The 27,273-nt window shown below is 34.6% G+C and overlaps 1 protein-coding gene across 2 annotated transcripts; it reads right to left on the bottom strand.

Annotated features, from left to right (window-relative positions):
• Window positions 1-19,445: 19,445 nt before the first annotated feature.
• On the bottom strand, window positions 19,446-26,037 carry LOC123540538 (uncharacterized). Of its 2 annotated transcripts, none has more exons than XM_045325630.2 (2): window positions 25,917-26,037; window positions 19,446-20,568 (listed from the first exon to the last, which is right to left on the bottom strand). In XM_045325630.2, the coding sequence occupies exon 2, from the start codon at window positions 20,565-20,567 to the stop codon at window positions 19,446-19,448; it is 1,122 nt and encodes a 373-aa protein (XP_045181565.2). In that variant the 5' UTR covers window position 20,568; window positions 25,917-26,037. The 2 variants fall into 2 exon arrangements, with proteins under 2 accessions (XP_045181565.2, XP_045181566.2); XM_045325631.2 differs by having other exon boundaries at window positions 25,907-26,000.
• Between the last annotated feature and the right edge of the window lie 1,236 nt (window positions 26,038-27,273).

Genomic DNA, 27,273 nt, shown 5'->3' with positions numbered 1-27,273 from the left:
CTAAAATGTAATCGATTTTTATCAAACTCGATATGTAACAATATCGTAAGGTCTCCTGCTATTTTGTTACAAATGGGGATAGGGACCAATTTAGCTAAAAATATAAACACGTTTAATGACCTCTTCTCATGAACCGCTTCATGAATCTTCATCAGACTACTGCTGTAATTATTCGTCTAAGGATAAACGAAACAAAATTGCAACCCTACGAAACCTTTGCGAAAAATTAAAAGAGAACCATTTAAACTGTTAAAGTGCGGTGTTTAGTTTTGCAATTTGAAAAATATTAGATGAAAGATGATTGTTAGATGAAAAATTCATAAACTTCTTTCCTTATTACAATTCGCCGACCATCATTTTTAAAGATATTTCTTGTTTCCTTTTACTTTTTACTCCGTTCTCATTTATAACCTTATATTTTAACAACTGACTAGAATACCTACATTCAAGTCTCACTATACCGGACAATATTCATTGCCAGATTCGTTCTGTTACTCTTTATGGTAACATGTCCTTTAGACTAGAATGTAAATTTTCCTTTTTCAGAGGAAAAGTATGTTGATTTGAACTAAAGCAAAAGCTTTTGGGTCCGTTCTCTCAATCGCAGATATTTCACTACGATCGAACTGTATAACAATAGTAAAAATCGACAATATTTAAATTGAAGAATTACGAACGTAGCAATTCTTTCCGAGTTAATCTCTCAAAATCACGGCCTGTAAACACTGGCTCCTACTCGTTTGACTTGAATAAAAGGTGTTAATGTTACTTCCAAAGTATGTGGCGCTAATTTCCGGAGCTTTAGTTCTAAATGTAAGCAAAGAAAGAGGGTGAGTCATATTACTCTTTCATTAATATGGCTTCATGTGTTACATATGCTATCAAATGTGCTCAACAAAATCAAACCTGAAGAGACATTATCACAACCAGCATAATGTATACATCAAATATCCATACTGATTTCAAGTTCTTAGATAAGCTGAAGCCGCCCTGCTCGTTCGTCTATTCAATTTCATACACTTCAATTTAGCAGCGTAATTACATTGTATTATTATGTTACTCTTACCGGAGTGGAGTGTCAAACATCTTTTTGATTATGTTGTTCTTTGGCTCACTATTTTCATGAATAAATTTAGTTAATAAATGTATGTTTCCATTGGAAATTGATGAAAACAAACATAGAAGAAAAATCCGAAGTTCCTGTGTTACTGCATTTTGTAGTCGCTGATCATGTAGCTCCTGCGTTACCGATCAGTTCGGTCATGAATCGCTTTATACAGGTCTTCCAAGAAGCCTAATCCTTTATTTATGACAAAAACATGTTACAGGAATGTGTCGGTGATATCATGGAAGCGGTTATGTAGTAATTTTGCCACAGAACGTACTAGAAATAATGCTTTTTCTGAGTCATGGCATTGTTTACATTCTATTTCCGTATGGTTTTCCAAAATAATTGAGAAAAAGTGTTCAGATATGCTGGAAAACGAATAGCAATGAGTATTCCACAATGTTCGGAGCACATCTTGCGCTTGATACCGTCCTTGACAAAATTTCTAAATAACAGAAAAATACAATTTTCTTACCCAAAATCACCAAAACCGCTCCATTTGATCCGAGATCATGCGTTACTGATCCGGTTTTCAAAGTTACGACTGGACGCTGAGATATTGCTTAAAGTTTGAATATAATGATATTTAAAGGCATACAAAGGTAAAATTGTGAACAAAAATAAAATCCTTTAAAATATGGTTGAAACGATATTTTCCATATTTCACTGACATGCTTAAATAAAATTAGACAGAATTTTTAGACCCCTCCCCCCAGTACTCATTTAATCACTGTCATAATTTAGAATATTAAACCATAATCAGTTAAACAAACTTTAACTATCATACATTTAGGATTTCTCAAAGCTTAAAGGTCCATTACTAAAACCCGAACGAGTATTATATGAAAACCAGAGTTTGTAGCTGAGACTTCCTATTTACTGAAAATATGGCCCACTGCATCGGTTCTGACCAAATAGTCATGAATATGTTCAAGAATAACTAACAAATAAACAAAAACTGTTGCCTATGTCAAACCGAAAGTATGCTTTCCGACTGCTTACGAACCCGTCGAGCATCTTCGGACTTTTGCGGAAGAACCCTCCGAAACGAGGCTATAATTTATAAATAGATGCAAAATATATCATATGCCCAAACGATAACGTGATTTTTACAAACTTAGCACATGGAATTCAACAATTTTGTAACTCACAAAAACTTCATGAAAATCATTCTTATAATACAGGTAATATACAGCTATACTACACGTTTTCATAAGGACAATTCAGGCCCTTCCCGAATAAAAGTGTTTTTACAACTTCGTCTGTAAACCTTTTCAGTTAATCTCTTCTCAGTATAATTTTAAGAATATAAATGAGTAACTATCTTACACTGCAGAAACAAAGTATGATTGAAATTTACCTAAATACACTTATTTAAGGACACATGGCTACATTAATTAATAAGATTTTAGACATTAAGCACATTGTCTTGGCCTAATATATATGTCACTGTCAATTTTAAATTTAAATTTTGTACATCTCATATTTTTCGTGCAAGTCGTGCATAATTACCATCATGAAAACAGTTATTTTGTTGCTCGTCTTAAATGGATATTCGTTTGAAACAATTTTAAAATCACGTGATCCCGAAGAATTTCCGACCGATTACGGAAAAGCGATAAACACGAAAGTAGGACAAAATGACCTCCCATGTCAGTCTAAGAAAATACAGAAACAATCATTTGTTTCTCTGTACATGTGTTGATTTCAAGGGAATATTGCACGGCTATCGTAATGTTTAGTACTATATTTCAAAATGTGTAGTCTTTTTTTAAGATTTATGTCTATTCATTTGTCTTTATTTTGCACCTTTAAACACGCCAATATTCCCATGAACTACCTTACATAATTGAGAATGAGCAAACACTTTGTGAAGAATTATTGCAAAGAAAACATATTAAAATTTTATCACCTTGTGGGTACGTTTTGATTTTATTATTTACGGTATATTTTAGTTTAGGAACGTGTTTGACTATAATTCCACGAAAGGTCCTTGTAAAGGATTTGACAATAATGGAAGATAAATATCGCTGGCGGTAAGATGATGACGAATAATTATTTTCCTATGCTTGTGAGCCATTAATGGCTAATGCCCGTTAATCATCTCCTTTGCTAAAGAAAGATTTTCGTTGTGCATGTAGGAGCCATAGATAATTATAACAGCAATGAAAACATTATCAATTTTAATGCAGGTCTTTTAAATCATTACGCGTAGGCACTGTGGAATGCCCAACTGTTTCCTCAAACAACATTGGATAACACTTAAAGTGAAACGTTGATCATGTGGGAAGAAAAGAACCTTTTACAGATATTGAAGAACTAGGGACATCCAACACTTCAAAGAATTTAAATGAAGCAAATAGGCTTGCAACCGCTATATCAGTCATAGCGTTTCCAGCGAGAGGAAACCTAACGAGAAGTAGAGATCAGGAAAATAAGGCTTCCAATTTAGAAACCAATTAACAAGACTTTCGAGGGCCTAGAGAGAAACTGGTCTATCTGTATATAGAAATAGAAGCAGATAGATCAGTTTCGCTCTAAGCCCTCGTTAGTGTATTCACCAAGGAAGACCACGCTACCATGTCATTAGTGGCCGGGAAACAACTCCCTTCTTGAACATTTTTTGCTAGTACATGCAATGTTGGAGAACTGAAATGGTTAAATATCTAAACCCTCATAAAGCACAAGGAACAGATTGCCTTAAGGGATTTACCCGGCGTTGATAACTTTTATTAGTCCCCTACTGGTTGAAAACCAGTTTCGGGGACTATAGGAATGCACTTTTCCGTCTGTCCGTCCGTCCGTCCGTCTGTCCGTCCGTCCGTCCGTCTGCAATTTCGTGTCCGGTCCATAAGTCTGTCATCCATGAAGGGATTTTAATATTACTTGGCACAAATGTTCCCCATGATGAGACGACGTGTCATGCGCAAAACCCGGACCCCTAGCTCAAAGGTCAAGGTCACAATTGGAGGTCAAAGGTCAACAGGGCTTTTTTCCTGTCCGGTCCACAACTCTCCCATCCTTGAAGGGATTTTAGTATTACTTGGCACAAATGTTCCCCATGATGAGATGATGTGTCGTGCGCAAATCCCGGACCCCTAGCTCAAAGGTCAAGGTCACAATTGGAGGTCAAAGGTCAACAGGGCTTTTTTTCCTGTCCGGTCCATAACTCTCCATCCATGAAGAGATTTTAATATTACTTGGCACAAATGTTCCCCATGAGGAGACGACGTGTCATGCGCAAAACCTGGACCCCTAGCTTAAAGGTCAAGGTCACAATTGGAGGTCAAAGGTCAACAAGGCTTTTTTCCTGTCCGGTCCATAACTCTCCCATCTATGAAGGGATTTTAATATTACTTGGCACAAATGTACCTCATAATAAGACGATGTGTCACGCACAACTTTCAAACCCCTAGCTCAAAGGTCAAGGTCACACTTAGCAGTCAAATGTTAACATAGCATGAACAGGGTCTGTTTCGTGTCCGGTCCATAACTCTGACATTCATTAAGGAATTTTAATATCACTTAGCACAAGTGTTCCCCATGATGAGACGACGTGTCATGCGCAAATCCCAGACACCTAGCTCAAAGGTCAAGGTCACAATTGGGGGTCAAAGGTCAATAAGGTTTTTTCCCTGTCCGATCCAGAACTCTGTCATCCATCAAGGGATTACAATATTACTTGGCATAAATGTTTCCCATGATGAGACGACGTGTCATGCGCAACACCCAGTACCCTAGCTTAAAGGTCAAGGTCACAATTTGAGATCAAAGGTCAAGAGGATTTTTTTCCTGTCCGGTCTATAACTTTGTCATGCAAAGCAGGATTTAGATATCAGTTGGCACAAATATTCCCCTGGATGAGACAACATGTCATGCGCAAGAACCAGGTCCCTAGGTCTAAGGTCAAGGTCATATTTAGAGGTCAACGGTCAAATTCAAGAATGACTTTGTACGGAACATTTCTTCTTCATGCATGGAGGGATTTTGATGTAACTTGGACCAAATGTTCACCACCATGAGGCACCCTTGTTTTTAGAATTACGTCCCTTTGTTTTACTATAAATAGATTTTATTGTAACTTTTTTATTACTGGCGGTAGAGAAAATCGAGACCACTTTTCTGTGGTACAGCATGCATGTTACATCCAATTTTTAGGTGTATTTTGACCTATCTCTACCTGGTAAAGAGTTTCTTGTGGACTTATATTATATAGATTTTTTTTTTTTTTTTTTTAAAGATTAATTTCCCTTTGTTGTTACTATAAATAACTTACATGATAACATTTTTATAATCAGCCAAAAAAATTCAATATGAAAACAACTATAGGTTTTTATATATATAAATTTTAATCCAAGTGTTTTGTTATATTTTATTTTTTTTATTTTGTTGGGATTAACGTCGCACCGACACAATTTTAGGTCATATGGCGACTTTCCAGCTTTAATGGTGGAGGAAGACCCCAGGTGCCCCTCCGTGCACTATTTCATCACGAGCGGGCACCTGGGTAGAACCACCGACCTTCCGTAAGCCAGCTGGATGGCTTCCTCACGTGAAGAATTCTACACCCCAAATGAGGTTTCGAACCCACATCGATGAGGGGCAAATGGTTTGAAGTCAACGACTCTAACCACTCGGCCACGGAGGCCCCCGTTTTGTTATAACATATTGTATATATAGTACAATATTGTTTATACATCATTGACAGATATCAGTTCATTATGTTATACTGCAGTAGAGAAAATTAGGTGCCTTCCAGTAGGGGACTTTGTATTGCATGGCAATACTTCATTCACTTGTTTACACTGTCTTACAACTTTGGCAAGAGTGAGGTTACGTTAAACCCAAGAAAATAAAATGAAACAAATCAGAGTCGTTATATTTTCTTGTCCTTTGGGATCATGGAGTCCATTCAATGGATGTGTAATAGAGTTCTGTCTAATCCAGTGCTAGGGGACGTGAGAGGTGTTGCACATTTCATTACCTCCCATGAATGAACTCAATCAAACCGAGTCTGCTATTATTCTTTTTTGGTTATATTCTATGCCTTTAACAGATTTTTATTATCCGCTGTTTAGAATATTTAAATAAAACTTTATATACATGTTAAAATCTCTACGTCACATCAATTTTCTGCCAGACTGCCAAAGTAACACGCAAGTTGTTACCCTTAGAAGTGTTAATTATATTGGGTACTATTAATATGGTTATTTCTGCTTCATAAATTGTGACATATTTGACCTAGAACTATGACACTTTAACTGAGTTTAGATCACCAAAATGTGCTAGTACACACACAATTTCGTCAGGATCTCTTCAGTAACTTCAGAGTTATTATTTAAAAATCCACAGATTTGTACATGATTAACTAACCAATTGGTAGAATTTCAATAAACTTCTTTCATTTTTTTTTTTTTTTCACGAACATTTGTTATCGACATGTGAAGCTGTGTACCCGCACCCGGTCGCCCCATCGCGCTGGTCACACACCCTCCACCTCCTCCACCCCACATCTTTTATTTTTCGTTTTTTCTTCCATGAAAATCTATCAACATGCAAAAGTCGTACCCCTCCCACCACCAACACACCTCGCTCTTTCACCCACACCACAACCCCGATCATGCACCCCAACAATTCTTTTTAATTTTTATTTTCCATAAATATGTATTATTCAAACATTTTTCCATTCCTTTTCTTAATTTTCAAAACCTTTTACGAATAGTTATCCAACAACTGAAGTTGCACTCCAACCCCCGTCACCACACACGTTCCAGATTTCTTACTTGATTTAGCTCTCATAAGGACATAAATTTGTTCTTTTAAGTTCAAATGTACATATTAACATCCTTTACTTTGTTTTGGATATATTTCTTTGCCATTCCTCACACCTATTCGGCGGAAGATGCCATTTCATTGAATTTGCGTGTTTGTTAGGTATGTACGTCCTCGGTGTCTGTATCCTTAATCCTATCACTGTATTTTTGTGTATATCTGTATACATGCATTCTTATACTGCTATTGTCTTGAGATTAGAAGAGGCTGCGTTTCTATGTCAATGATTAGAATGCAATACCAGATCATTTATTCAAATTATTAATGCTTTATGAAATCAATCTACTTAGTATCTCCTTTGTAGGACTATGAAACCCCTATAGAGATGCTATAAAATAAAAAGTGGAAATACGCAGTTCGCCCAAAACGACATAAGCGAAAATGTTGCAGGCTATTTGATTGAGCCTGTTCATGTACGGTAGTGAAAATGGATGCTACCGTCCGCGCCCTCTAGCCACGGGTTAAGCAGAACTCAGCATTTACATATGTTATAAATACCAACATACAATTAAGACACATCCGCAGATGTATTCATACGGCGGTGCACATGGAACCTTCAATGATGCAGAGAGTGCAATTCAATGAAAAGCAGCATACGGTCCCCAATATAAAATAATTGTTTTGACCGAAGCGAGAAAACAATGGGCAGAACTAAACAAACTGGAATTTAAAGAGAAGGTTATGGAGGTTATGGAGCCTGCATATCACAGGAATTTAAAAGCTGGCACCATATCCAAGGGTGATTAAACAATACCAAAAGCTTTTAAAGCGGGGACACTGGAACCATCCAAGCCGAAATGTTCAAGCTGAAAAATCAGCACACCAACACAACTTGTGTTGAACGATCTGAAGAGATCGAAATATAACAGCTCTGACGGAAGGTACGTTGGAGAGGTTTTACGGCCGCCCCACGGCACAAACAACGCTGCTGTGATAATAAAATAAAAAAGTGGAAAACTACAGGTCGCTCAACACGACATAAACGAAAATGTTGCAGGTATGTCCTACGTAGGAGATACTAAGTCCTACGAAAGAGATAACTCCTACGTAGTACTTAAAATATCTCCGATATGTATGTAGGAGATACTAATTCTAACTCCTAAGTCCTTCGTAGAAGATGCTAAATCCTTTGTAGGGGATACTAAGTCCAACGTAAGATAACTTTAAGATAAATATAAGTCTCTCTGCGGCTATGTCAAGCCGCAGAGTACATGTGGTAATAACAAATAATGCCAGTCATATTTCATTTTATAAACGATTTGATATATTTCTAATTACCCGATGAAAATAGGTTATTAATAAAACCCGGCCCGGCCCGACCCAAACCACGGAAATAGCCGATTCTGATTGTACGGAAACCACCGGAAACTTACGGACGGAAGGCTAATAAAATTACGAATGATATCGTGTCGATATCAACTTACATATTTAAAATTTAGTAAAAAAAAAAACAACACTGAACTTTATGATGCCCGCGAGGAACTTCTTTGATGAATGGGTTAAAACTGCGTGTTCTTTCTGGTTGCAAAAACGTCTTAATATAATTTGTAAACTTGTACACAGGAAGTCGTTATACATAGCGTTGTTTTGACGAGCCTTCTAATTAGTTCCCGATATTTTGTATCGTTATCATTATATACTATTTTATAATCACGTTTTGTCCAAAAAGTTGTTATATTTCGAAGAAAGGAATTCCTCTCAGCCTCAAAGTGTTTTTGTTTCACCTGTGCACTCCCAAAGCCTAAATAATTCTTTGTGTCCGGTAACATGCCTAAAAAAATAGGTAGTAAAAAGGCAGGATTTTTTATACTTTTTTGTTCAATGAGACTTTACGGAAATTATTTTTATGTAAAAAAAAATGAATACGAATAATTTCTAATATCACTGACAATTTTTAAAGAATAGAATGAGCAGTTTTTTAAAACTTTTTATTAAAAAGTTTTTAAAAAATCTCAAAAACCATAAAACATTTAGGGTCATGTAAAAAAATTAGGATAGGTCGGGATACCGATTACGCACGAAGAATGCAGTGTTGAATATTGAAAAGTTTTACACACGGTACCCCATATTTTTAAAATATTCCTGTATAAATATATAGAAACAAATACTGAGATAGGTTTGTTCACGCAGTATTCTGAGTATCTCTTAGTCGGCTGAATTGACGTACGATGAAAGTCACAAATTGAATATATTGTGGTACATTGCAGTTTGTGGCATAGCCTTTGCACTTTCGATAATCGATTTCATATTCGGCAGGTTGCTATAATGTTTTAACATATTTTTTTTTTAAGTTTGCAAGTAATCTCTAAATAAACTGACTTACTTAAGTTATATTCAAATTAGTTCAAAACTATATAGAGTAGAATCGAGATACAAATTTTACCTTTTTTCATTTTTGTACAGATGTCTCGTAAACCGGAGGTCGCGGGGTCGAATCCTGTCAGCGGATTTTGACCGTGACTCCAACAGTCCCTTCTTTCGGTGCGAGTACTGGTTACTTTCCAGGAAGCAGTCATCGAGTGTATTTCACATTAGTTGGTGAACCAAAACTCGACGCTAAAAAAGAAATCTTTTAAATGGGAACAAAATTACCATTTAACTGCACTCAATATACAGAACGATTCACACTGTTTCGTGAAAAAAGACCAAGTAAAAACTTGTTAAGGTTCGTTTGGATATTTATCAATGCTCTACACAATTAAACTTCAATGGTTAGACATATCTTGCAAAACTTTGCAATTTATTTAGGTTGATTTGATATATTATTGTATACAGATTGCCTTTTCAGTCAGTTTGCTAGTTCTCGGCATTTTTGATACATAACAACTGAAGAATCGTTTGAGCCCGCTAATCATAATTTAGAAATAAGTCTCGAAAAAGCAAAATAAAACTTTGAACGGATGTTGTTTCTTCAAATCTCACAAATTTCTTCATTAAGATTTTTTTTTTGTAAATTTATCAATATCACAATGTACTGCAGACGATTTACTCTAACACTGCTTACTTTACTATGGTTACGTGACCACACCGGAAGTGAACTGTACTTGGATCTATATTGAGCAGCTTTAATGCTGTCGCATTCTGAGACCTTGCGTTTTGTGAGTTTTTCATTGGTAGAACCAAACCTGTTGTAATTATGCAAATAAAACTGTTGCCCTTCTTTTGTATGTACCGAATAATTGTACGATTGTTTGCAGTTTTTTACGAAAGATCTGAGTGTAATTCTTCAGCTATAATTGGTTTGTTAAACTGCCCATGTGTGGCTAAATCCATAAAGCATCTCAGAAAAGTTTTAACCTTACAATTTTTTTTTCAACTTTACGGTAAAGAAAGTGTAATGAGCGAGATTTTCCAAAAACAAGTTGCATCCTTCATAACTTGTTTAAATAATAGTAAAAGTTGATCTTCACCCGATATTACATTGTATTGAAAAGGAAAAATTCGTACTCCTTACGCAAATCGCGTCGAGAAATCACATTTTAACTCAACCCTAAATATATATAGTTGTGACGTTTCTGTTTTACGGAGATTAATTTATTTTTGGGGTTTCCATTATATCCAAAAAGTAATTATGTTTCATTTGGTATAACAGGCCAATTGAAACCTATATGTTTTCAAATGAAATGACTAAGTAGTGTGTTCTTTTTTCACAAATACAATTATGATAAAAAAAAATTTGAATTGTAATATGAGCGAAAAATAAACAGGGATCTCCTTCTTCGTTTGCGCGGTATTGTCTTAAATTTTTCCTACCCTATTTTCACGCGCAGCTATTGCACACTCAATTTTTACATACAAATGCTTGTATCTAAGGGAAAAATAAGTTAATCACCACAAAAAAGTTTACAACAGCATAAATTTCATTTAATTATATTCTTATTTTGTTAGCCATTTTCGATTTCTTTCCGATCTTTATTGTTACGCGTGTATCCCTGAATACATGTTACACACAAAAGCGGCATAATGAAAAACATAATATTATAGTACTTCTTATTAAACATTTTACTGATCGTTCGCCACTTAGTATGTATCTTTTATTTTCTGAAAATGTTCCTGAAATGTTTTTGAATGAAATAAAATTATAAAATGATTATCAGGTTTTTCTGCTGTGGTGCTAGGAAAATTTTGATTGTGCATATCAAAGTCTCGACCAACTTAAAAGTCAGAGTTAGCCGGAAAGAATTATTTCCTGTTGTGGCCTTTTAGGATTTAAAGCCCATTTTCGTCAACATTTTATTATACATTTACATTTTAAATACTAAATTCTTTCTCTAAACGGTAACTTACAATTGTCGCATTGAAAAATATTAGTCACGGATAGAGTTATTTTGAGGGATCACTCTCTCAGGAATACATTATTTATTTTATTATACCGAAAAAATAATGATTTTTTTTTATCTTTAACATTAAAAAAGTTATTACTTACCAAATAATGAAGACAGAATTAAGGAGGCTTTACTAGTAAGCACTTAGAAATTGTCGCGACTTTGCTGTATAAAATCATTACTTTTTGATAGGTATCTATAGTCTTGAGGTTACATAACGCTGTATTTTGGGCATACTTCAACAAAATCAGCAGCAGTAACATTCGAAAAGCGGCGATAACTTCGGAACATATAATGAGAGCACTCATTTTCTTAGTAGTTAGTAGTTAGTTAATTTCCAGTCTGATGGTGATAGTTTCAGTTTGATATTTGATGAAAAATTGTTTTCAAAATGTTGCATGTAGAACAAATCATTCAAAAGCAGAAAAGAAAAATAGGCCGGGTTCACACATGTATGAACACAAGATAAAGTAATTTAATCCTATGTATAAATAAGCGCATCGTCTTTTAATCAGTACGAAAGTATCGATCTCTCATAGGGAGACATGAAAATGTAATATCACATGCGCAGAAAAACAAAATAGCGTTGTTGCGCATGTGATATGAAATTATTGTTTTTATCATTAAATCTATATTTATAGTCCTTTCCATTGTTCTAGATGTAGTCACATGTTCAACGATAAAAAAATCGTATTTTCTCGAAGGCAGAGCCAAACACACATATTGACCTCCAGCTGTGACGTCCACACGTTATTACGTTAAAACAATGCGACGTCGTATACAATTAACCACGAAAGATGGCCTAAGGCTGCAGACATTTGTATCTAATGTTTATACTTATGAGTAGGCTGGATTTGATAATAAAACAATTGTCGTTTTTATGTGTGGTCGATATGTGGATTTACCGACCTGTTAAAGCGATATCAAGTCGATAAATTCGCTCGAGGTTGATATTGCTTTTATCAGGCCGATAAATCCACATATGAGCCAAGCCATGAGAAAACCAACATTGTCTATTGCGATTAGTTTTTAGTTTATACAAATTGGTTTTAGCTCGATTATGATGAAAGCTTCAAGCTTATTGTAACCACTCTCGAGTCCGCTTCCTGGAAAAACCAGTACTGGTGTCATATGAGAAGTCATGGTCGTGACCCCAATGGGGCTCGAACCCACGAGCTCTGGATTGAGCGGCCAACACCTTATCCACTAGACCACCGCTCCCTATTGCGATTAGAGAAACCGTTAGCAAACAGCATGGATCCTGACCAGACTGGGCGGATGTTGGTTTTCTCATGGCGCGGCTCATATCGACCTCACCAAAAGGCAATTATTGTATAATATCACATGCGCAGAAATTGAAAATAACGATTTTGCGCACGAGATATAAAAACGCTTATGATATATTATTCAAGTTAAACTAATGGGAAAAGTGCATTGGACATTGTGTGGGGTATAATAATTTAACATCTGAATTGCACACATTTGTAATCCATGCTTTAAAATGTTCATTTTAAAAACAAAAAAGTTAACATTGTGTGAATAGTTGTATAAGCATATAGCAAAAGCATAGTTCATAGTCCGACCGGACCGGGGTTTTTTTAATTCTGTGTTAAAAAGATATGCTAGTATTATTTCAAATATAAAAGAAAGAGAAATCAAATTAAATAATCTGAAAACAAAATTAAATAACGTTAGCAGTAAATTGTTAAAACATGAAAGTTCATCGCTATCACTACCCTCCCATTTATCCGTATTAGATATTTACCGTTTTTTATTGTTTTGTTTTAAACAGACTGAGCGGACATGTTTCGGTGTGTGTGTGTGTATGTGTGTGTGTGTGTGTGTGTGTGGAGGGGAGGGGGGTCCGGGTTCGAAACTTTGCGACCGATCTTTCATATTTTGTACTCCAGTTCATTCATTTTTACAACTTACTGTAACTCCGGGTATCATCTCCATACAAAATCACCCGGTTTTGTTTAAAGCTAAATCATATGATTTATCATTTGAGCAACATTATATGATATTTTTTTTCAGTTTTCTTGTATTTCAGGAACAAAGACCTACTACATAGAGTTATACCTCTTCTGGAAATGTTTACTTTGATATTTTTTATGAAATTTTGTAATTGCCTTCCTTTAATATGAAAAAAAAAATGTAAAAAGTGGACTATGTTTTTAGATTTTGATATAATTTATTAGTTTATTTAGTTTTATATTCAAATTTGAATACTTCAACAACCTGAAACAAATGGCAAGTATGAAAACAGCGCCTAGCTTCGTAGTTCATCTATTTTCGATCTATCTTGGTTGCGCAACCGAGACAGGCAGAAGGAGTATAATAATAATTTCATAAACTTACATTTCTAGTTAATTTTCGCAAAATGTGTACTTATCAATGCAAATCTTTGACAACCTTAATATAGGAGTGTTTATATTCATATTTTCCCTAAGACAAGATATTTTCATTAAATCAATACTTAATATGCTAAAACGCTATCTTGGTCGGGCAACCAAATTTTATAAATACTTCCAGTGCACGGTATAGACCCCTTCGCCTTACTTCACAACCTAGTGTCACATCGTTAGGTGTGAAATAACAACGTACATTTAACTAGCCTGTCCAGTTCTGTTGAAAGTATCCTGCAAACTGCTATCTCGTGTCTGTCCGGTAAACAAAATGACACATCGACTGCCGAACGTATTACTTCTTTGACTGAGTGTGATTCAAATATCTTCTTATTTTAGGTCTTTGCTTATGTCAAGTGCAATACTTCATCAAACATACGTATCATCAATATTAAATACTTTGCTTCTACTTTTGTAATAATGAAATAAAATACAAATAATTACCTTGATAAAGATGACGGTATCACCATTCGTAATTATATTAGCCTTCCGTCCGTAAGTTTCCGGTGGTTTCCGTACAATCGGAATCGGCTTTTTCCGTGGTTTTAGTCGGGCCGGGCTGGGCCGGGTTTTATTAATAACCATGAAAATATTGTTATATACATAAGAATTGTTATTAGATTAGAATAGAAGTGATCATTGCCTTGGAATATATCGAAAAATGCTTAATGTGAACAAAGGCCAGGTCAAAAATCTTACCTGAGGTTACGGAAGTCAGACGAAATGGAAACGGTTAGCCATCCAACAAAAGTAAACGGTTATGATACACTTTATTATTTTCGTCTGATTAATGCTTTAAAAAATATACATATGTTATAAGTCAGTCATTTACAGATACAGTACAGCTAGCGCGGCACCTTCAAAAACCCTTCGACCCTCGCGCGTAAAAATTTTTTCGGGTGTTCAGTTGCGATGGCCGGACACCCGTCGGCCCTCGCGGTCATGAACACAGCGGTTCGCGGTGGACGGCCGCGAGGATTCGCAGTGTTCACGCGCGAGGGACCATCGCGAACAACGTTTTATTTTAACATTAATTTTTTAACAGTATATAGAAGCATTTAATTGTTAAATTTATCATCTATAATGTATTTATTATAAATACACAATGTATATCATTTATTCAATTTACTCGTCTACCTTTATCAGGCCTTGTTATCTACGCCCGATAATTTTAATGTTTTGATTTTAGTTTATTGCCATTGACGATTATATCTTTTTCAATAAATTATATCCAAATTGTAAACAATTGTGTGAAGGGATGTTTTACACACACATTGTATCAAATTGTGACACGTTGATTACATTCACAAGATTTTTTCATATAATTGTCTGAACACATGTCAAATTTTGACACGTTATCGGCGTATTTTAAATAGAAAGAGCTTGCACATAATCGTAAGTGTTAAAAACAAAATAAACAAAATAACATAGCCGATAGAAGTTTTTTTTCTGAGTGAATATAATTTTGTTTTCTGTTTTCTCAACTGTTAACTAAAATCTAGAGGCAGAAAGACCACCATATGCATGTAAGAAATAATTAATCCGCCGATCCGACGGTACCAAGTAAGATGTACTATCTCAAAAGCGAATCTCAGAGAACTTTAGAACTCCTATGTTTTGAACATGTTTTTATTTTTTAACTTATATTAGCTTCGGGATTTGAGCAATTGTTTCAGTATTATTACATACTGATTTTATTTATTTTGCAGGTACAGCCGTTGTCAAGAAACGTATACTTTTGTACTTTGTTATATTTATTTTCGTTCCAATCTAGTGTTTTTATACTAACAATACCTAACAGTTATATTGTTTAGCACTTAACGGTTTATCTTTGTTATGAATTTGGCATAAAATTAAAAGATTATAATAGAGGTAAGTTGCTAGGTTTCTTTTTCTAATGAAATTATTTGCATTAACGACTAAAAGTTATTTTACAATTAAAAAACGTTCTGTTTTGTAACGAATTTTTATTGCTTTTTATTGCCAGTAACAACGTTCTGTTTGGTTTGAAAACGTCTGCATAAAAGTGCACAACATTTCCAAGTGAATCTGAACAGAAACAGTGTACATAGGTTCTCTTTGAATGTTTTTACAACTAAAGGTCCAGTGCTTAAGGTTCAATGATCAATAATCATTACGGTACAAGTCGCACAAGCCGTTTTTTGCTTTAAAGTTTAGTGTCCCGAAACCGGAATTTTACTCATTTTTATCATAGAAACAACGGAATCGGTTGGCTGAAAATATCACATGACAAAGTGCTAAGTATATGCAATACATCCACTCTACACTTTTCTGGCATTTCTCAAAGTTTGATTTTTATGATATTTTCGCACTGGTATCAACGCAGATTTGTAGAATTTTCAAATTCATTGTCCCTTTTCCCCTACTTATATACGTATTAGCAGAGTGTAGGACAAAATCCCCTGCGGACAAAACCCCCTTCGCTCATTTTTGCATAGGCGGACAAAACCCACTTCATGTTTTTTACAAGGAGGACAAAACCCCCTTCACTGAATTTACAAGGAGGACAAAAACCCCTTCGCGCATTTTTACAAGGAGGACAAAACCCCCTTCATCATAAAATCAAAAGGGCAAACAATATTATAATAAAGCTATATCATTTTATTGATAGAAAGAGATTTCTTGAAAAATTATTATAAATAATGATTGAAAAACAAACAATTTAAACAAATTAAAAGGTCAGTTTATTTAAAAATATTTAACAGTTTTTCAGTCTGATTAGTTTTAAAGTTATTATAGAACAAACTGTAATATAATTGAATAAATGCATCAATCATTCATATTAATTATTATGCTCTTTAATTAAAATTATCTTCAATTATACATAATTTATGGAACTTATTGTTACACTATGATTTATTTTGCGGTGTCTTGTTGTTTACTGATTAACTGAATTAATAAAATATTATATCATTTGACCTTTTGATTCTAGGATGAAGGGGTTTTTGTCCTTCTTGTAAAAAACATGAAGGGGGTTTTGTCCTCCTTGTAAATTTCAGCAAAGGGGATTTTGTCCTCCTTATAAAAAACATGAAGGGTGTTTTGTCCGCCTATGCAAAAATGAGCAAAGGGGATTTTGTCCGCAGGGGATTTTGTCCGGATCCCGTATTAGCAAATAGTCATATGTAGATCTTGTTGTTTTCTTCATATCGGAACCCCGCCCCCACACCCTTTCATTAAAATTTTTACTCTTCTCTCAGATAAAATATATTGTCATCTGTTTTAAAAGTCCACTGTATTTCTCTTCCTTTTATATTTAACTGTAAATTGTCTCTTGGAAGACAAACATGCAGATGAGCAAACCCTATGTATTGTATTTTTGAAAGGCAATTTATCAAAATCACCTTCTCTGTGTGATCGCGCAGAATTTAATCAGGAATAGACTGTCGTACAACTATTTCGTATCTATCAGCTGTACAGTGTAGTTCAATGCGGAATAATTTACCACCTCTGACGTCTTTATCGTTACAGACTGGAAAAAATGGCATATTATATCACCACTTTTGAGGCAGCCGTTGACTTGATCACCAGCTTACAAGTACTCATGCCCAGTAAAAATAGTGCAACATACTTTGAATATATACCAGGTGCGCAGTAATTTACTACAAATAACTATCGACTGCATGCCTTTACTTCACATCGTTTTACTTTACAGTGGGTTTGAATGCATAACTATATTTATCACCAAAACCCAGTATCATGTATGGTTATGCCGCATCAAATTCTATATGTATTGGGTTTCTAACTATCAAAGCGCTGTTAGCGCCTGTGCAATTTCTAGATTGGATTCGTTTCATACACGTACTAACATAAATCACCTTCCATCAGTACTGTACTATCAGTACTTTGATTTTACTTTGGAAATAGATTTTAGTTTTGCATGCTTTGTTGGCAAATAAAACACGGTTTTTAGTTCAGATGAGTAGTAATCTAATCACGAAGGACGAAATTTATTCAATAATGCTTATAAAATAACTGAATTGCTTTTTCAGTCATAAAAAGGTTATGTACATATATTATATAAGTGTAGCTCAACAGCTTTATGTATCTTATTGTATTGTTTATCTATATACCAACCAATTTAAAAGTATAATGTACATTGAACTGAATTGTATTGCATTGAATTGTAGTTTGTTTTGCTCATTTGTTAGTTTATTGGGCTTTACGCAATTCTCAAATTAATTATATTTCATGGAGTATTAGCAAAAAACATTAAAAGACAACAATGAAACAGCTTTACGTATAAATTAATAATATTATATTTCTATTATTGCACATTTAGCCTAAATGTAATTTAAAGAAAATCGTTCATAAAATTAAGGTAAAGTTTGACAACAAGAACACATGTACTAAATAAATTTTGTATACTTTAAAAAAATTCACAATTTCGTCACACTGTCTAGATCTTTTTACTATAGACACAACTGCAATGTACTGTTGATCATCTAGTTCAGTTACAAAGGAACTCATCATACAAAATAGTGAAAGCACACTATTTTGTTATTCATATTTTGGTTTTATTACTGGATAAAATAGACATAACAGTAATCATTTAAGACAAAATGTTGGTATAAGAATCAATTAAAGAAGTGATGTTTTTTTTAAAAAAGCAGTCATCACACCAGCATTTATTATGAATGGAAAACGATACATGCATGTAAGGCATCCCTTACTTTTCTAAATTCATCATGCTGAATAGCCCTTTTCCATTTGGAACTTCACGTACATGTATCTTCAGATATCAATTTTCTTATTGTTTATCATAACTGATAATCTAATCATGATCATCTGATGTTTCATGGTTGATCATTTTTGCTAGAACTTTACAGATATGGAGCTTGGCTGCATTGTGTTCAGGTTGTATATCATGTGATACTATAAAGCATCTTAAAGCATTAGATAGTTTTCCCTCTTCTTCCATAATTTGCCCTACCAAGTTCAACGCGGTTTCTCTGTGACCCAAGTTTGGTTCCATATAAATCGCCCTCATGAGGTCTTTCAAAGCTTGTTTCTGCTCTATATGCTTTCCAAGACGGCCACAACTCTTATATTTAAGAAATAAAAGGTATGTTAGCGAGTCAATAATTGCCAAATCCAACCATCTGTTGTTTTCATGCCGCCGTAGTCGTTCAGCTGCGGTAGTTCTGTACATTTCATACTGTAATTCTTTAGGAATACACTGTAGTTCACAACGCAGGAACGTGACACAATATGCCGCAACATGTTTGAGACCTTCTTCATTAAGGCAATTAGCAGCTGTGTTAAAGCCGTCTCTTGCAGGATGACTGGGGAGGATGGTGCAACGGCATACTGGTTCTACAGCTTTTAGATCATAGCGTTTTTGAACGTCTTCTATAACTGAATATGTAGTTACCATATCACCTACAGAATAGAATGCAGATGCCTTCTTTAATCTACTCGAAGATACATCCGAGTCCAGACTTGCGTCAAACCACTGTAAAGCTTCTGAGGACACTGAGGAGGAAGATGAGATGCTGCAAGAAGCTATTAGTGATCCTAATGTAGAACTGAGTTGTAGTGCCAAAAACTTGCACGCTATTCGCTCCAGACTGCTACCTTTCCTATGAAATTTTACCAGTTTAAAAATGCACTGACGTATATAATGTAAGGCAGTTTTCATATTTTCAAATCTAACAGTAAATATGACGTATTGATGAAAGTCTTGAATAAACTTGCCAGTGTTACGTAGTAAGCTACCAGAAGCAACAGCTCTTTGCTTTTCAGATGATGGTATTATAAGATGATAGTATTCCGTGGATTTCGTTTCATCTTTCTTTCCAATCGTAGACCTAAGCTATCGTACGCAATGACTTTTAATGATAATCCAATGTCTACTTTTATACGATGCATATGTGTCAGGAACATCGTCCTGAATTCTGTAGTAATCCGTCCTTCCATTAAATTGTTCTCATGTATTATGAAATGCGGACAGTTACCAATAAGTACACAATATTGTAAGGCTGATAAACACAACGTTAAACAATAGAGCAATTTGGATTCCTGCCACAAATTTGAATAAGAATGTTTTATACAATGAAAAAGAACAGTTTTACACATATAACTTGTAATGATACCATCGCCTATAGGATTGATAAATGTTTTGTTGACCATCTTCATTAAGACATAACATCTTATCTGCGTTATATTCAAACTAAACATTAAACTCCTTTCCGCTTGAGACATAGATATTCTCCATTCATACTCTTCCATCGCACTATCTTTACTACCAACGCCGACGAGGAAACATCCACTTTTTTCTGCAAATGATTTCATTTCTTTTGTAGGCCATTTTCCTCTGCCCTTATCTGTTAACCATTCCCGAGCTGACAGTGGCCAGGTTTGACAATGGAAAGCATAAACATAGTCTTGGTCATCATAGCCATTTCGTCCTTTTACGCTAATTGCTGGTCCATGTAGTTCGTGTTTATAATCATCATTTGGCTGCCAGAGAAATGTTTTAGATGTTTTATGCTCCTGTAAATTTAAAGGCACATCACCTTGCATGCGGAGAAGAAGACAATACCCTGGCGGTGTAGACATATCGTCGATAATCAGATTATTGACCTCTCCAGGTTTACAGTCCTTCAAGTCAGTGACAGCTTTCCAGCTGTCCAGACAAATCAAGTTGTCGCTGTCTGAACGCAATCCATATGTTGTTGACGCTTCCGACTGACTACCGAAAATGTAATTAGTTTGCTGCACACCTCCCAATCTGTGACCTAAAGTTGTTACAGATTCCCTCAAAAGCGATTTCCGTCTTTCTTTAATAACCATATCCTCGTTCAAACCAATGTCATATAAGATTTCTGACATACATAGAGACATATATGTGTAGTAATCGGGATCGTGTGCCATTCTGAAATGTCAAAGTGACACTTAAGTAGTTGTACGGAGATGCGTTGATCATATTTGAAAACCCAAATTATGCAAAGCTTGTTCGCTTAGCTCAAAAAAGGAAAGCACAGGTACATTGTGTATGATAGTGGGGTCATGCGTTCATTACACGGTCGAGGCGTGTGTTCTCAGTAGCGGTTTGATGGAAGTAAGAGTGTTGTTTTATCATTCGTCTTCCACATGTGATTCAGGTGGAGAAGTTGGCAGTTACTTGCAGAGAAAAGATTAGTACTGGCACAAAATCCAGGAACACCGGTTAGGTTAACTACGGCCAGGACATAACTGAAATACCGTTGAAAACTAAAGACCCACTACAAGTGTGGGGAATTACGTGACTTACAAAGGCAGCTTACACGGAAAAAATGGTGGATGATTTCCCCGATTTCTCTAGGTATTTCTATTGATAAATATTTGTTTTAGATGTTTCTATATATCCTATCAAAGGCCCCTCACCTTCCGATTACCCTCGGTACCCGTACTATTTTTCCATTAACTTATATTTTTTGAAAACACTTGGGGAGTTTGAACACTTTTGCAGTTTTTGGAATGACGGTATCCACGGACCGACACAATTTTATTCGAAAAAATACGAATTACCGAAGTAAATGCCAGTACAATTACATGAAAAGTTAATTAAGTATCCACTCCATTATAAACATGTAACAAATCGGCAAAAACATTGTTACTAGCGCTGAGCACGTACACAGTATTCAAAGGCACTGTGCATGTACAGGAACAACGAATCAAAATACGATAGTTGTGTCGTCGAGGTTTATGCTTTTTAACGTGAATAAACATTTTTACAGAAAAAAGGTATATTAAACAGATGTGTAAATATTATTTCAAGAGTTTTTTTTGCTGAGATTGAAAACTTCATTTTATGAATGATTGTAGCACTTTATTGAATGAAATTCGTATAAATAAACGGTATGTTTCATAATTATTATTAATAATGTTACCTTTAGTATTTTAAGTAAGTACTTTCAGTTACGTCTAAAGGTAACAGTATAAGTGTCTATATATTTATACATGTAGGGAATTCGCTCGCAAATTTTACCTTATATTAAACTTACTGTAATAGAAGCAATTATATAGCTTTCCTTCATGCAAAGCACTATGAAAACCTGTTGTTTAGACAAATATTTCTAAAGTGAAACGAATTTACACAGGTTGTATCCCGTAAGGCCAGTGCTCTACAAAGAATCAATCAGGCGAACTCTAAGCAACTTTAGATTCACTGTTGTTATATTTTTATATTTTCTGGCCCCTTTGGATCATGGAGTTTATTCACTCTGTGTCTATATTATACAATGGCTAAAGCCGGTGCTAGAGGTTGTGAACGTTATTGCATATTAAATCCTCTTATGTACACACAGAGTTTGTGTTTCGTCGTTTGGCATGCACCAGAAGGATCTTAAGTATCTATATAAGACTCAAGACAAAATAAGTGACTTGCAAAAAATACACCAAGTAACGTGTCTAAAATAAATTTTTCACCTTCCAGATAATGATAAAACCACCACTGAAATAATCTCCAGTTCGATCTCCACTGTATAAATCACTTCAATTCAAGAGCTGAAAGATCAATTCGGTTAGCTCACTTTCCGAAGAAAAGAGAGATCAAAATTTAGAAGAATCCAATAATATTGAAGAATATCCAGATTTGGAACTTGAAAACTGTGAATACGTTAAAATGCAGTTATGTCTCACACAAACGTAGAAATTATTGCTGATTGAGGTACAGCTACAGTTAATGCTGGTAATGAATTGGAGGGTCTTAGTGATGTACATCATATTATACCGATGAGAACATAGCTGTAATGATACAGCTTGTCCCTAATATTTATACAATGTTGAAATTCTTTGACCGAGTGAATACAAATCGCTTTTCGTTAAATAATATTGCTTTTCTACTGTGGTCAGAAGTGGTTTGACTGTACGCCAATTATAAACATGAGGTACTCCAATGAAACTTAAATGTTCTGGAAACTTGGATGTTGATTCTTTGGTGGATGTCTTTTTAACATTTTATGAAAGGAAAGAAGACATTATGATGAAAGCCATGTAAGCGGTATTACTTTTATAGGATGACTGTGATTAATTTTGCGGTGCCAGGTCAGATTTCCGTAGGCCGTACAAAAAGAAAGAAAGTCTGGAGTTTATACCGACACAATTGATGCTAAATGGTACATTTTCCTTGTCAATGATTTAATAAAACATATGATATGTCGCGCATCAGTACATAGCTTTAGCTTTTTGCAAAGTCACCCCCTGACTTACACTTTGATTGTCCTTTGAAATTAGCATTGTAACGTCTCAATTTTAAAATATCAATGTTGACGTTTTTTCATCTAGTTTCACCGTACCAATGACAGATAAAATTTCTTGGAAATTACAAACTTTCAGGCTAATTCCGTGGATAGATAACAGCACAAAGTTTGAATGTATTTTCTTAACACTTCAGGGTTTATTGGCATAAAAGTCTGATTTACCCACTCTGTACTCTTTATTCTAAACACTGTCAAGAAATGTGTTTCTTTTTTATAACGTCCAGAATAAACTTAAGCGGACAAATAGCACGTCTGTTTTAATGTCATATATGCTTTATCGTTGATACCTATTTTTAGCTGAATTTATACACCGAAAGCTGCATTACGCAAAGCAATTTCAAAGGTTTTCACGATTTTTTAATAATTGAGGCTTACGTATATCGTATGGAAATACAAATACAAAAACAAATTTTGAAATACGAACACTTTATCATTTATTCGAATGTCATTCAATGAAGTGTACCAAAACATTAAAACATAAAATGAAGCTTTCAGTCTCAGCAAAAGAATCCCTTGAAGTAATGTTTACACATGTGTTTAATATAAACATGTTTATCCACCTTTAAAATCATAAACCTCGACACAACAATCGTATTATGGAATCGTTGTCCGTGTAGGTGTACGTGTTCATCGCTATTTCATAGATTTCGACATTCTATTTTCAGCAGTAATGATTTTGCCGATTTGTTACATGTTTATAATGGTGGGGATACCTTGTTTAATTTCATGTGATTGTACTGTCATTTAGTTCGGTAATTCGTAATTTTCGAACAAAATTGTGTCGGTCCGTGGATATTGTCAGTCCAAAACCTGCAAATGTATTCGAACTTCCCGAGTGTTCTCGACAAATATAAGTGAATGGAACAAAGTACGGGTACCGGAGGTAATCGGAAGATAAGGGGAATATGATAGGATTTATAAGATCATCTTAAACAAAAATTTATCAACAGAAATACCTAGATTTTCCCGAGAAATCGGAGAAATTATCCGCCATTTTCACGTGTAAGCTGACTTTGTTAGTCACTTGATTCCCCACACTGACTACACGAACTTCTTTTTCCTCAGATGACTCTTATACATATACACTATCGCTAAAACACAAGATTACTGGGGGAGGGGTGCGGTAAAAGCAATTACTGAGTTATTATGTTCGCATAACTTTAACTGCTACTTTGTTTCAAATTGTTTATTCAGGGAAAGTTTTTATCTTGTTTTGTTTTGAAGTTCTAAACATACCTCTGACACTGTGTAAACAAAATGCGGTCTGCATTTAACTACATATAACTAATATTGTATTTGGAATTAAAGATACCAGGAACTGTACTTCTATAAAAAGGTGAGTTACAATTTCACGTATTTCTTTTAGTTCATCTCGTTTGGTTTACAGTCACGCCATCATAAATTATGTAATATGGTAACTTTTCCAGCTTTTGATGGCTGAGGAAGACACCAGGTGTCTCTACAGCCATTGTCTTAGGTATGTGCAGTATAACATCGACCTTCATTGCAATAGTCGAACGAGCTGTCTCTTCTTAAAGCTCTTCTCATAACATTTCAGATATTACTTATAACATTGTAGGACATCCTACATATCAATGCAAATTATGTATATCAATGCAAATTATGTATAATAATATTATTGAAACACAACAGAATACACATCTTTTGAGGTGGGTCTTTAAATATATATCATTCAACATAAGTTAGAGTACAAATTGCTTTTTTAGTTATCAGCTTAAAGATATCTATCTATCACGCCTCAGTTATTAATACCACAAAAAAAGCATGGTAATTTCCTAATTTTCAGTTTATAAGCACTGTTTTCAAAGTTTGAGCCCTGCATGGAGATAAATGCTTATACACGTAAATATAAGTTAGAAAAAACTCGTTTTACTGCAATTAAACTGAAGTGATATGTATACTCTGTTTTGATAACTGACTTTTAATATCAAGTGCATTGCCAGTTACTGTTTTATTGAAAATAATGCAGACATATGAAATCATAACAAGTAAAAGCAATTTTGCAGAGACTCAAATTTCTGTACTGTATATGCCCATGTCAATCCATGTATATTTACCAGCATCATAAGAAATGCGTTTATAATCAGTAGAGGTACAATATGTGAGGTCTCCGTGGCCGGGTGATTAAGGTCGCTGACTTAGAATCACATGCCCCTCAACGATCTCACTTGGGGTGTAGAAATCTTCATTAGAGGAAGCAATCTATCATGCTTACGGAAGGTCGGTGGCTCTATCCAGGTGCTAACCCGTGTTGAAATAATGCTCGGAGGGGCTCCTGGGATCTTCCTCAACCATCAGAAGCTGAAAAAGTCACCATATGACCTAAATTGTGTCGGTGGGACTCTAGATCCAACAAAAACAAAAACAAAAAAAAAAGAGATACGGTTTGAATAGGTTATTTGAATAGGACACACTACAAAACAAGCGTGTTTTAGTGTTAATACTTGCTATACACAGAAGCATGAGAAAAATGAACATTTTAATTACATTTATAAATTGACATTGATATGTAGGATGTCCTAAAATGATATTAGTAATACCTGAAGTGTTATGAGAAGAGCTTTCAGAGAAGACATCGCGTTCGACTTTTGCTACGAAAAATGGGCCCGCGCATACTTAGAGGCACCTGGTGTCTTCCGACGCCATCAGAAGCTGGAAATGTCACCATATTACATAATGTATGATGACGTGACTTTAAACCAAACGAAATAAACTAAAATAAATACGTGAAATTTGTAATTCGCCTTTTTATAGAAGTACAGTACCTGGTACTTTTAATTCCAAACTTTTGATATTACTCTACCAATATAGTCAATAAATCGTTCACTTTGGAATCACCCGAATTATTTCACTATTATAATTCAGTAATTCTATGAAAAAAATGTTCTGAACGTAAATAACTTTCTATGACACAAAATTTCAATTTCGGAAATTTCAATTTCGACTAACCTAAACGTACCTTTGTGAATCCGATGCAATCCGTAAAATACAGCCTGGTCTCACCTTAAATGAGCTGCCTATATAAACTATCCATATTTATTCCTAATAGTATTGATCTCATACCGCCTACTTATATTTTGTATGACATGGCATTTGAATGGAACGAAGAACAATGAAAGTAATTGTTAAATGTATACTGACAATCCAATTCAGCTCAATATAGTTTGTACATTAAAGGTTAAACAAACTAAACATTAAACATATTTAGAGCAACCAAACACATTGAATACAATAGAAGGCAAGGATTGTTCAACATTACACATTTTTGCTAAGGAGCACAGATGGTTGTGAATATTTAGAAAAGGCTCCTTAATTAAATTGGTACAATATATAAATTTACCAAAGTTTTATTTTTATTATATTCGATTATTACAACTGATCATCCAGTTATTACAGTGTATTTACCAAAACTTTAATTTTTCAGGTACCTTTAGTCTTGTTCAATAGCACTAACTGAAGTTTGATCAAACATGCAGTAAAAAAAAATTGATATTATAAAATACCAGTTTATATTTTATAATAAATTCGATTTTTTACAAGATACCTTTACAGTTTAAAAACTTAGGTTTCGGACTTAATATTAATGTACGAAGTTGTCAACGCAGTGCAAAAGATTATTACAATTCTGCATTTAAACCCTTCGTGCAAATAAAATTAAGTCACCCTTTTAAGTCTTAGTGACCACTTTTTATGAACATTACATTACACTGTCAAATATAGGTTACAACACACTAAATAGCTGTTCTTCTTTATTTTGTATATATAAATTGACATATGTTTGTAACTTACATTTTCTTGAAGATATTGTCAATCAAAAGAAAAGTGGGGGTCATGTTTGATGCAAACAAATATTTTCAGTAAAATACACAATCTGCAAAATCAGCTAAAAATGAGACCCAAAATTGTAGTGGTGGTGTATGATCTAAGTTTCCATGTCAAATTCTGCCATATTGTCATTTCATTACGAAAATGCTACCTACATGTCAAGCATAGATCTGTCATGTAATTTCAGAAAAAAAATTGCAAAGAAAATAAGGGAAATAACTTTACAGAACCAAAAAACTGAGGACTGTTTGAATCCGCCATTATGCGATTACCATTTTTTACGCCTGCCTATATAGCAAATTCACTTTTCGGAAACTCGTGATTTTCTCACAATAAGAAATACACAAGTAGCACTACATGTGCTGAAAGTGTGATCGAATCTGATAACTGAGAATATTCCACTTTTACAAGCGTGTGTTAAATACGGACAATCTACTGCAAAAATTCACTGTCCACTGCCCTTCTCAGTACACTTACCAGGCAACGGCTTC

This window comes from Mercenaria mercenaria, chromosome 16, assembly GCF_021730395.1.
Source record: "Mercenaria mercenaria strain notata chromosome 16, MADL_Memer_1, whole genome shotgun sequence".
Classification (NCBI taxonomy): Eukaryota; Metazoa; Mollusca; class Bivalvia; order Venerida; family Veneridae; genus Mercenaria; species Mercenaria mercenaria.
The sequence above is the reverse complement of the archived record's forward strand: the minus strand, read 5'-3'. Positions and strand labels throughout refer to the sequence as shown.